This window comes from Clupea harengus, chromosome 14, assembly GCF_900700415.2.
Source record: "Clupea harengus chromosome 14, Ch_v2.0.2, whole genome shotgun sequence".
Classification (NCBI taxonomy): domain Eukaryota; kingdom Metazoa; phylum Chordata; class Actinopteri; order Clupeiformes; family Clupeidae; genus Clupea; species Clupea harengus.
In genome coordinates, this window is record NC_045165.1 from 6,165,707 (window position 1) to 6,178,206 (window position 12,500).

The 12,500-nt window shown below is 47.0% G+C and overlaps 2 protein-coding genes across 2 annotated transcripts in view; both read right to left on the reverse strand.

Annotated features, from left to right (window-relative positions):
- Positions 1 to 1,170: 1,170 nt before the first annotated feature.
- opn6b (opsin 6, group member b) lies at positions 1,171 to 7,206 on the reverse strand. Its single transcript, XM_031580884.2, has 8 exons — positions 6,646 to 7,206; positions 6,072 to 6,277; positions 5,265 to 5,364; positions 4,549 to 4,653; positions 3,927 to 4,150; positions 2,796 to 3,386; positions 2,730 to 2,745; positions 1,171 to 1,890 (listed from the first exon to the last, which is right to left on the reverse strand). The coding sequence occupies exons 1-6, from the start codon at positions 6,737 to 6,739 to the stop codon at positions 2,805 to 2,807; spliced, it is 1,311 nt and encodes a 436-aa protein (XP_031436744.1). The 5' UTR covers positions 6,740 to 7,206; the 3' UTR covers positions 1,171 to 1,890; positions 2,730 to 2,745; positions 2,796 to 2,804.
- Positions 7,207 to 7,613: 407 nt separating this feature from the next.
- scfd1 (sec1 family domain containing 1) overlaps positions 7,614 to 12,500 on the reverse strand; it is a 25,146-nt gene continuing 20,259 nt past the window's right edge. Inside the window, exons 21-25 of the mRNA XM_031580618.2 lie at positions 10,225 to 10,277; positions 9,861 to 9,894; positions 8,590 to 8,655; positions 8,377 to 8,445; positions 7,614 to 7,858 (exon numbers count right to left, since the gene is read on the reverse strand). Coding sequence (XP_031436478.1) covers positions 7,835 to 7,858; positions 8,377 to 8,445; positions 8,590 to 8,655; positions 9,861 to 9,894; positions 10,225 to 10,277 — 246 coding nt within the window. The 3' untranslated portion in view covers positions 7,614 to 7,834. The remainder of the gene's footprint in view (positions 7,859 to 8,376; positions 8,446 to 8,589; positions 8,656 to 9,860; positions 9,895 to 10,224; positions 10,278 to 12,500) is intronic.

The following is a 12,500-nucleotide window of genomic DNA, read 5'->3' on the forward strand; positions in this document are numbered from 1 at the left end:
CCTCTCTTTCTTCTCTCCTCCATGTTCAGTTTCTGGGATACTGAAAATACTAACCCACCTTTTAATCTTTCTTAATAGCCTCATTGAATGACATGATACTTGCGCTTTGAAACAAGGGTTTACTTTATGCACCTGGCTCTGGCTGGAGTCAATGTTTTTGTTGAACAAAATCCCCTTATTTCCTGGATCCCCGTCGCTAGAGGATATTTTGGGAATTAACACTGAATTCTATTATGGTACGGCGCTTCTAGGGAAGCCACTGATAAAATGCTAATCAGGACAGATGAATAGGTGGTTTATGTGTACGTATGAATATGGGAAGTGGAAAGATAAGAGGCTCTACTTAATGTGCAGAGATATGGAGGTGGATGTTTCAGAACTTTTCGTTTGAGGTAGAACGTTTTTTCTCAAGCTCAGTCAAGCGAGGTCAAGTCCCAGATTAGCGACTTCGGGGCAGTGTTGGTCCCCTTCCTCTTCCTCTCTCTCGCTCGCTCGCTCTCTCTTTCTCATTATTTTCACAGAGAAGGACACTCCAGGACAGTTGACACAAAGCTATGTCCTTGTCCAAAGCTGATTCTTTTGGATTCACTTCAAGGCAATTCCAAGTTATCGTGACATAGTTGGGCATATTTTTTCAATACTGTTTACACGTAAATAAGCGTGAGAAGACTTTGTCCAAACAGCTGGATAAGAAATTATTTTGAGAATTTCAAAATAAGAGCTTGTGAGAACTGTCAACACCAAAGCTTTGTTTGGACTCTGTCAATGTTTGTAACATACGTATGTGTGACCTTCACTTTTGACCAAGGCCCCCCCCCCACACACACACACACACACATACACACACACACGTGACACACACGTGACACACACACGCACACATACACACATACAAACATACACACACATAGACACATACATACATACATACATACATACATACATACATACATACATACATACATACATACATACAGTACGTATACACATACATACATGCATACAGAGGCAGTATCTTACTTTCAGAGACATCTTACTTTAAACTGATTGGACTCTCAAAACAACATAAGACAGGACCAACTCAAACTCACATGGTTTTGCTTTTGGAATGAAGTCTAGTGTATAGTGCAGAAATGGCAAACACATACACCCTCTACTGTCTTCCCAGGTATTGCATGGTGCTCACTGACTGAGCGCTCAGAAATGCACTGATTACTCATAAAAACATGCATGACCATGACTGGGGCAGGAGTTTTCTTACACAGATGATGGTACTACTAATAAAAGAGGAAGGGAAAAACACTTTATTACAATCACAATGCAGTAACCTGCTTCTGCAGACAAACAGCTTCTTTTGTACAAAGCTTTTTACATAAGACATCACCAATCAGCAGCTTTTTACATAAAACATCACCGATCAGCAGCTTTTTACATAAGACATCACCGATCAGCAGCTTTTTACATAAGACATCACTGATCAGCAGCTTTTTACATAAAACATCACCGATCAGCAGCTTTTTACATAAGACATCACCAATCAGCAGCTTTTTACACAAGACATCACCGATCAGCAGCTTTTTACATAAGACATCACCGATCAGCAGCTTTACAAATGAGAAAATACTGAAGGTAAAAAAAAATCCAACCAAGAAAACGTGGTGACTCTAAATTATCTTATGAGTGTTTTATGATGATTATAACACTAGTGATTTGTAGTGCATTCAACCCTTATGACACATATTATAACAGCACTATTTAGGGTTTATAACAGTGCTTTGTGGGAGTTGTTCTGCAGTGTGTGAGATGGTGTGATGTAGAGCATTCGGAGGTGTTGTGGGATGTTACACTGTGTGTATTTACTGTCCTCATAGGCGCCCAGTGTTGTGGGATGTTGCGCTGTGTGTATCTACTGTACTGTGTATCGCTAAAATCTTATCAATTCCCAGGGATGAGCATTGATAAAATGTTATCGATTCCGATCCCATTTTCGATTCTGCTTATCGATTCGATTCCTTATCGATTCTTTTATTGATTCTCATTGGGCAAGGAAAAAGAGTACAAACGGGTTTATTAACATTCATTTTCTTTCATATAATAATCTCTGAATAGATGATGCACAGCATATACAGTATATATGTATACATATACATATTTTAAATAACCAAAAACAAACCTAAGAATAGGTCAACAAACTCTCAAAGTGGAAATGGAGATTATTCATATAGTGAAAGCTTGTTTACACAATGAAACAAATGGCACTAACACAATAGACAGGGTCTGGAGGAGTTTACCTTCGATATTAACAGGTGAAGCGCTAACGTTAGCTGTGCTGCTGTTGCTTGGTTGAGATCCATTAACGTTATCGTCACTCCGTAGCGCAACGAAAACGTGACATTCCTGCAAAGTTCTTGCATGCTGTGTGGACAAATGTTTCTGCATATTGGTAGTATTTCCCCCCTTTGACGAAATAGACGCTTTGCAAGCATTGCAAGTGGCCCTGTGGTCATCTTTTCGCGTGAAATATAACCACACTTTTGAACTCCTCTGCCCAGACGCCATGTTGGCTGCGTGCGTGTGACGTCATCTCGCATGCGCAACGCTATACAGTAATCGATAGCGGGATCGTTAAGGACTTTGGCTTACAATCCCAAGGAATCGATCCACTTCGAACCGGTTCTCAACAAGAGCCGGTTCTCGATTCCCATCCCTAGCGCCCAGTGTTGTGGGATGTTGCGCTGTGTGTATCTACTGTCTTCATAGGCGCCCAGTGTTGCGGGATGTTGCGCTGTGTGTATCTACTGTCTTCATAGGCGCCCAGTGTTGCTTGATCGCCGTTTGAAGCTGTGCAGGGCGGGGGCACTGGAGCCCACCAGGGGGTTACGGGAGCAGTCTGTCTGACGGTTTCCCACCTCCTCCTCCTCTTCCTCACCCCTCTTTCCCCTTACCCCCGCCTCCCTCTCCAGGGGCTTGCTGTTGCCGTTCGAGCTGCACCCCATCTCCACCCCAGAATCCCACCCTCCACCATGGGGCTTGTCCCCGAGGAGGGGCTCCTTGAAGCGGTCCAGGTTGATCTGCACCTCGTCCGGAGCCAGGCCCAGCGGGTGGCGGCGGGCCCCGGCCTCTCGGCCCGTCGGCGGGGTGGGGGAGCGCATCTGCGGCAGGGGCCGCCGCCGCCGCAGGCAGGGGAAGAGCTCGCGCAGGTCGCTGCGGAACTTGGAGCTGAGGCCGATGTAGATGAAGGGGTTGTAGAAGCTGGCCGACTTGGCGAAGAGGCTGGCCAGGAGCCCGTTGAGCGGAGGCACGTGGTAGCCCAGCGCCGACCACATGGACATGACGGCGTACGGGGACCAGGCCAGCAGGAAGGCCGCGCACAGCAGCAGAGACACCTGCAGGGAGAAGGAGAGAGAGAGAGAGAGGGAGACTGTTAACATAGGAGGAGGAGGAGGAGGAGGAGAGGCAGGATGAGAGGGGGGAGGTAGGAGGAAGAAAGGAAAGACACCTGCAGAGAAACACAGGGAGATGAAGTCAATAAGATGGGAGGATAGACAATGTGGGAGGAGAAAGAGAGAAGAGAACAGCAGTAGAGAGAACAGGAAAGAGGGAGGCCAGGGAGGAGTGGAAACTCAGGACAACTCTTCGGTTTAGGCCATTATGTGGAGGTGTTTCAGTGGGAGTCAACAGTGGCAATCAGTCGTGTTTATGTAACATTCTCATTTCCCTGATGGTGAACGAACCCTTTTTGAAAAGAGAAAAAAACTGCTGGAAAAGAGAAACTGAAAATAACCTTCTTGCTGGTGAGTAAAAACAGGTGTTTTTTTTTTAGGTCTAAACTGCCACACATCTAAAAGGGTTCTAACAAAGAATGTTTATTCAGAGAGTTCTAAGAAGAACCTCACAGGACATCTTCGAGGCGTGGAGGGGGTTACCTGTGTTATGGCTCTCTCGATCTTCCTCTGCCTCTCGCTGACCTCCCCGCCCCGGCTGCTCTTGTGGCTGGCGCTGACCGTACGCATGATGGACACGTAGGTGAACACGATGATGGACACGGGCAGGAAGAAGTTGAACAGGAAGATGAGGATGACGTAGAGCCTGTAGGCCACTGAGAACCTGGCCTGGGCCCAGTCGATCTCACAGGTGCCATACCTGCGTGCTGCAGGGCAAAGGAACAAACTCGACTTAAACTCTCCAGCGGTTATAAATGCTTGAAAATGCTATTGGCCTTCATTTTGAGATGTACACGGTACAAATCGTATGGTGATGTTTTACCCCTCCAAAAGTTGTCAAAAGACAATTATTTACAGCTCAGCACTGTATCGCTTAAGAGGTGCTATCTGCAATGGAATCTGAATCTGTCAGTGAGCTATAAATCTAGAATGGCCAAGCCAAAGATGGAAAGCTAACAGTTATCAGGGGTTAACTGGGGCTACAGGGAGCTAAAAGATGACAAGGAACAGGAAAGTCTTGTTTAAAGCATGAAGAGTGTGAAGAGCTAGAGAGAACAGGCCATAGGCCATGACGAGATGGAGAGAGCGATCTCTGGTTGGCTACCTTTGTAGCTACCCCACCCCAGCAGTGGAGCTCCTGACCAGAAGAGGGCGCTGAGCCAGATGACGCTGATCACGACGAAGATGTTGCGCCTGCTGAGGTGATGGGCTGCAACACCAGACAAACAAACAGAGTTAGAGGGAGGTCTGAAAATGTCAGGAGAGAAATCTGTGAAAGCAAGAACTGGCTACATCCTTAACACTTTAGTTCAGTACTGTGCACTAAATCTACACTTTCTAAAAAAAAAAAAAAATCAATCATTTCAACCATCTGTGAAAAAGATGAAATGTTAAACATTTAAACAAAGACCTCATAGAATTGGATTGGATTTGGGGGTTTTGCCATTTTGCTTGTAAAGCACTTGACCTAACTAGGGGTGGATGTGTGCACGTTTGTACTTTATGTTTGCTTGTTTGTTTTAAGCACTTCCCACATCACGAGCCTGTTTGCTCTCTCCAGCGGCCGGCAGAGACAATCTCTCAGTGGTTTGCGGTCAGCCCGGGAGAGAGGGGAAGTACCGGACGACACTGATGGCTGTCAGCGTGTTGATGCTGATGAGGCCGAAGAGCAGGATGCGGTCACCTTGGGAGAGAGGGGAAGTACCCGTGGGCCGCTAACCGCTTGTGTCCTCACCCCACACACCTGCACCGAGAGGACACGGCTTACGGACCGGGCGGGGATAGAAGGGATTTCTTGGCATGGGACAGAGGCTCGCATACCGTGGTGAGGCTGGCATCCTTTGATGTAGCGGACGACACTGATGGCTGTCAGCGTGTTGATGCTGATGAGGCCGAAGAGCAGGATTAGGAAGCCGTCCACCTGGCACACAGGGGCAAACCAAACAGCCCTGAAATTAGGGTGGCACGCTCTCTCTCTCTCTCTCTCTGTCTCTCTCTGTCTGTCTCTCTCTCTGTCTCTCTCTCTCTCTGTCTGTCTGTCTCTCTCTCTGTTTGTATCTCTCTCTGTCTCTCTCAGTCTCTCTCGCCCACCGGTGTGCCCGCGTGCCCTGAGGCTGGGGTGGCACCGCCCGTCACCTTACTTTGCCCTGACGTTCGGTGCCAGCGGGGCCAGGTAGATTAGAGGATAAGGAGGAACACAATGTAACTCCTGGCGATATGAGCACCCCTGTCCATCTGTCCACTGCCTGATATAGCACATGCAATTTGGGTTCCAGAGTTTAGGGAGCAGGGGAACAAAGCTTAGATTGCAAACACAACCAACGACTCTGGGTTCATAGCCTCTACTGTGCATGTCTGTGTTGAGGTTTTTTTCATGCCTTTGGGGGGATGATGGTGTTTGGAGAGGGAAGAGGCAGATGCGTGGGACATCTAGAGCCTTTTCTGTCCTACAAAGTGGAAACTATAGATTTTCTGAGGCTTGATACTATAGAAACTATAGATTTTCTGAGGCTTGATTTATCCGAATATTCGCAGAATATTTGGAACTTTTAAGAATATTTGGATCCATGCACAACCTCAAAATACTTCTCCCTCAGTTTCAAAATATCCTACAACTAATAGCTTTACCTGGCAGGTCCAGAAGGTCTGAAATAGGTACCCATCATCCCTGAAGACGTTGAAGACTTCTAGGATACCACGGGAATATCCAAACATAGCAATCCCAGCATCAGATATGGCCAGGTTCATAGTGAGACAGTCCTGGGCTTGCAGTGTGTGTAACCGCCTGGTCAACAGCAAAATCACCACTCCATTGCCAAGCCAAGACAGCCATCCTACAAAACAATACAAATACACCCTCACTCTCACATCTGTCAAGGAGGTTTATGTCAAAAGATACTCCTGTTTTCCCTTTCTCCATTCTATGAAGTTTGCCATTAATAGGGATTGTTTCTTCAAATAGCTTTGAAGTAAAGCTTCAAAGAGCAGGCAAGACTTCTTTCAAGCCTCTCCACTCCTGTGAGTGTTCTGTTCTACACACGAGGAGCACTATTTTAATCCTACAAACATACCATTCATACCCGCACATCCAAAAACAGACACTACCTACCCCCAAGTCTGTGTACTTCTCAAACAACTTTATCTCCATGTAGGGAATAAGAACCACACAGCAGACCAAACTGGTGTCAAGTTTGACCATTACCCAGTATCAGCAGATAGACTCCTATGGCAGTTTCTCCCTCGTCCGACACGCGGTACACAGACACGTTCACCATCAGGTCGTCTTGGAGATCCATCTTCAGAGCGCCCTTGAGCTTTTAGCGAGCGTTTGTGTCTCTTTGAGAGGAGCTATTCGGATGCACTAATTTCAGACCGTTGGCCCTCTTCCCCCAACACAGGTCCAGTCCTGCAGCTAACTAGCGGTTAGCTAACTAACCACAACAAGGAGGAAGGCTGGAGGACGTCTAATCTGTCTGTTTCCTTAGATCGCTTGGCAGCGGCCGGTGTTGTTGGAGGGTGGCGCAGCACTACTGGCCTTAATCTAGCCCATAAGGTAAAGCCGTCTGGAAAGGCCATACAGATGCACTGGCAGCGTTACATTAATCCCCTAATCTTGTTAGGGCATGAGCCGGACAGACGGCAAGGCCTTAGAGATCTCCAAGTGGGACAGGAAACCACCAGTGAGCCACTTACCCCTTCAGTCACCACGCCATCTTCTGACAGCAGTCACTCAAGCTCGTCACACGGATTCCCCTCATTGTGTGACTTCAATCGCAGACACAGTACTTCCTTGTCTTAGAAAGGAAACCCAGATGACATACCCTTAAACCGTCACACTTTACAAACTATCTACTTCAAACACTGACCCCTTCTACATGACACACTTACTGTACATAAGAGCTGAAGCATGATCCCTCACACACATATCCTAGACACTAACCTCTTAAATCTAAAAAAAAGGATTCATATTTCATCTCCATTCATTTAGTACTTTTACCTAAGGCAATGTACGAGCGATGTGTACTTCACATTTTTTGCTTGTCAGTTGATAGGGTACCGCAAAGATGCGCAGTCATGAGCCAATCAGATTGAGCCATGAGGAAAGCATCCATACAGTGAGCAGAGAGATCTTAGGGTCTTTGGGGGTCATGACAGAGACAGTGGTTCATCTTTGCTTTGAAGTGTTAATCTTTATTTGTTGTGAGAGTTTAGCATCTGAGTTAGACAAACATTACAGTATCGTAAACATTATAAAATACATGGAATATGAGAGAGGTGATCTGAGAGATCTGAAGAGCTGATCGCCGAGGCAGAGAGAGATCCTGACTGAGTTGGGTGGAGAGAGAACGAGGAGCTGAAGGGGGGGGGTGTCTTCTGATCCCAGTTTTCTATTATTTCTGTCCGAGCTCGGAGAGCTGGGGAAGCAATAAAGACAGTTCATGAAAACTCACTTTCTCTATCTGTCACACACACATACACACAACTACAACAGAGAGAGTAATCCCACATTGGGTATTATTTGTGGAATTACAATAGCCATTTCATTTGAACCCTGATTAACAGAGTTCATGTATTATCCATTTTCAAAAGCCCAAATCACAGCATCCAAAGTCACTGCTTAGCTGTGATGGACGAGGTTGACTATAGGCGGGCATAAACACCCAGTTCCCACTGTGTTGGGATTCAAAACAATGTCCAATGTTCAGTTTTACTCCGAATAGACCTCATGTCCCAAAAGCAGCTTCTGGACATCTGGACGGAGCGGGGGAGGACAACAGCGTCCTACAACAATAAACCAGTCTGAGGCTGCAGACACAAATACATGTATCCATGCAAACACACACACCCACACACACCCGCACACCCACGCACGCACGCACAGAGGGATTCCTAAGCCAATTGTGCCTATTGAGGTCAGTTGAGGTGGACATACCTGTTTGAGGAATTGAGCGGCGTTGAAAAGCTCACTACAGCCGTAGAAGACACGCTTTCCCTGCCTGGCCTACAAATACACACACACACACACACACACACACAGAGAGACAAACAAAGACTTAAGCCATTTGACCTCACGCCAGCTCATTCAGGCAATTACATGAATGAAATGTATTTAGGTCTCTGGGACTGACCACCATGAGTGACTTACCTTCGTGTAATCAACAAGATTTTGATACTCAATGTAATTGCCTCCGCCAACCACAAAGACAATAGCCTGCAACAAGAATATGACACTGGATTAGCATGACAGAATGAGAAAGGACCCAAATTCCTCATTGTCTCATTATATGTCACAAAAACTAGTCATGACAAATCCACTGCAATGAGAAGGACGAAAAACATTAGAGACACACTGCTGTTTCTGTTTTACATTCTTCAGGGCTTTTGTTTTGTGACATTAATTCATTAATTAATTTATTTATATGTTCATTAGAACTTTTTTCAGCAAACTGTAAATACAGACAGGCTGTACTACATTTCTGTGGTGATGACAGATTCAAAGATAAATATAAAATACTATGGAGTTAGAATAGTTTCAGAATTCACAAATAAAGGTCAACCGATTCACATTTCTTTACAGACTAACGAACTTGCATCAACAAACCGCTCCCCATCCCTGCGTTTATTTGTGGATTCTTTCCTGATTCACGGCTTGATTCACAAATTCACTTTATTTTTCAAAAATGGACATTCTCTGCAGCCTATCAGATGTCTTACAATTACAGCCAATCACATCCACGTAAATTCGAGGGCATGACTGAATGTGACCACATCGCATTACATCTGCGCCGTGTGCAGTTACATTGACATTTATATGTGAATCAGGTTATACATTTGTGAATCGTTTTGAAATGTATTTGTGAATTTTTAAACTATTCTAACTCCATAAAATAAACACTAATTAACCAACTGAATATCTAAATAAGGTGGAACATGACACATTGCGGTACTGTCAATACCAATACCTAATAAAAAATAACAACAACAACCTTCCCAGGTTTACGCATCCAGCAATCATAACCATGCAGGTCAGCTCTAATCCATGTTATATCAGTGCAACCAAGGCCTTGGCTTTGTTTCTGCTCTGGGAGAGAGGTTTAATCCCTAAAGGTGTGATGGGGGTGAGGGTGGGGGTGGGGGGGTCTGGAGGGATTTCTGGTGTCCCTCTAAGGCCAGGTCATGTTAGCAGATCATGGCCACCAGGAACTCTAATCCAGATTTAAGCACAAACAGACATAAGGGCCATCGCCATGGGAACGTGGCTTAGGCAGTTTAGAGCCTTGAGAGGGTTCCCACATCAACACTTTGTCTCATACAGGCACGCACGCACGCATAGACACAGACACGCGCACACACACACACATACACACACAGACACAGGCACGCACACACGCACGCACACACCACAAGACAACTCACCTCCTGAAATGGGTTCTTGTTTCTTGGAATGGAACTGTGTGCGACAGTGACATTGAGAGGAGAGAGAGACAGGTAGAGCAGAGAAGGGGAATTTCAGTTCAAATGTTCAGTCCATTACAGCAGGATGTGTGCACATGAGAAACACATGTTGGCCATGCTCTCAGCATCACTGCTCCTTTGTATTCATGAGCAGATGAGCAGATACACAGGCCACGGAGGTATGGGGATGATTTAGCTTGGGCCTTCTGCATGAGGCCAACACAGTAAATGTACTGTGTAAATGGGAGCAGGATGTAGGTAGTCTATCTGTGTGTGTGTGTGTGTGTGTGTGTGTGTGTTGCCTCTGCAACTCTCCAGCTCTTACCTGTCGTTGCCTCGCAGCATCTTTGGGTCGAAGTAGCGGTAGTCGTCCGTCTCCTGGGAAACACAAGAGGGAGAGATGAGGAGTCTGCCTGTGAAGAGCAATGACTGGCCTCCATTCCATACCGTTTCCATACCATCATCCATCCAGCACCACTTCATCTGTCTGCATTAAAGGCCATCTCCTGGGCCATCCTCTCCCTGCCTCTCTCTCTGTCCCTCTCACTTTCTCTCCCTCTCACTTTCTCTCTCTCTCACTTTCTCTCTCTCTCACTTTATCAAACGCAGCCCAGCTCACAGACCCAAGATTAAACACACAGACTCACCTCAGCCTTCATGGCCTCCTCATATGTGCATATGTGTGTATTACTGTGAGTGACTCTGTGTGTGTGTGTATTACTGTGGGTGACTCTGTGTGTGTGTGTGTGTGTGTGTGTGTGTATTACTGTGAGTGACTCTGTGTGTGTGTGTGTGTGTGTGTGTGTCTTACTGTGGGTGACTGTGTGTGTGTGTGTGTGTGTGTGTGTGTGTGTGTGTGTGTGTATTACTGTGAGTGACTGTGTGTGTGTGTGTGTGTGTGTCTTACTGTGGGTGACTGTGTGTGTGTGTGTGTGTGTGTGTGTGTGTGTGTGTGTGTGTGTGTGTGTGTGTGTGTGTATTACTGTGGGTGACTGTGTGTGTGTGTGTTTGTGTGTGTATTACTGTGGGTGACTGTGTGTGTGTGTTTGTGTGTGTGTGTGTGTGTGTGTGTGTGTGTGTGTGCATATATGTCAATGTGTGCAGAGGAGACAGGTGATGAAACGCACACACACACCTCGCTCCTCAAGGACCATTTCCTGCACTTGGAGCTCCTTTAAGAGCCGCCAGAGCAGACATTGTTCATGGGCTGTGGTCGCCGGGGGTGGGGTGGGGTGGGTGGGGTTTGAGCGGTGGACTATATCCCCTGTCTGTCCTCCCTTTTATCCTACCCTCATCTCCACCCAACCCCATCCACCCCACAGCCTCATCTCCACCCTCCTCAACCACCCAACCCCATCCACCCCAGAGCCTCATCTCCACCCTCCTCAACCACCCAACCCCATCCACCCCAGAGCCTCATCTCCACCCTCATCTCCACCCAACCCCATCCACCCCAGAGCCTCATCTCCACCCAACCCCATCCACCCCACAGCCTCATCTCCACCCTCATCTCCACCCAACCCCATCCACCCCAGAGCCTCATCTCCACCCTCATCTCCACCCAACCCCATCCACCCCACAGCCTCATCTCCACCCAACCCCATCCACCCCACAGCCTCTCCACCCTCATCTCCACCCAACCCCATCCACCCCAGAGCCTCATCTCCACCCTCATCTCCACCCAACCCCATCCACCCCACAGCCTCTCCACCCTCATCTCCACCCAACCCCATCCACATCCGTTGACTCCATATGTACAACAACCCCCCCCCCCCCCCCCCAAGATAATATGAATAGGTTATTTAGTGATTCATATCATGTATCACTGTGTGCCTAAAGTTTGTTATTTCAAATGATACAATTTTGCCACTGAAATCAATGTGTCAAAAATGCCACATGATATTAATGAAATGCCACTCAGGTTACGAAAATGCCGCAAAATGGGTTACAAAAATGCCAATACAGCTGCCGCTCTCTCCCTCTCTCTCGAACACATACTTCACCGCCAGCTCGTTGAAAGAGGAGCTCCCGCCGCGCTCTGCCAGCTCAGGAGGAGAGAGAGAGAGAGAGAGAGAGAGAGAAAGAGAGAGAGAGAGCGGGATGCCCAGAATATTTGTGCTATCGGCTTTCGGGCGGATAACAAGCCCGGGCTGTGCCATGGTGCTGTGCTTCAGTGAGGGGAGGAGTGAAGAAGAGATGGGTAGAGAGAGAGAGGAAGGGAGGGATACAGGGAGAGAGGGGGAGAGAGAGAGAGAGAGAGAGCTGGGAGAGAAGAGTTTGGGAAGAGCTGAAATTGTTTTCCCACACAAAAAAGCTGATAGATGACACCTGAGATGGAGAGTTGTGGGTATGGAGAGAGAGTGTGAGTGTGTGTGTCTGGATGTATGTATGTGTGTGTGTGTGTGTGTGTGTGTGTGTGAGAATAAGAGAGAGAGAGAGAGAGAGAGAGAGAGAGGGTCTGCTGAATCTGGCCAAAGCTTCGCTGGCCTGCCTAACAACAGCATCATTGTGCGGCCCACTGTAACTCGGTAACTCCAGTAGCTGAGAAAATGATAATATTGTTTATGTCCAATTCAGCTTTGGCCGGCTGTGGGAGGGGAG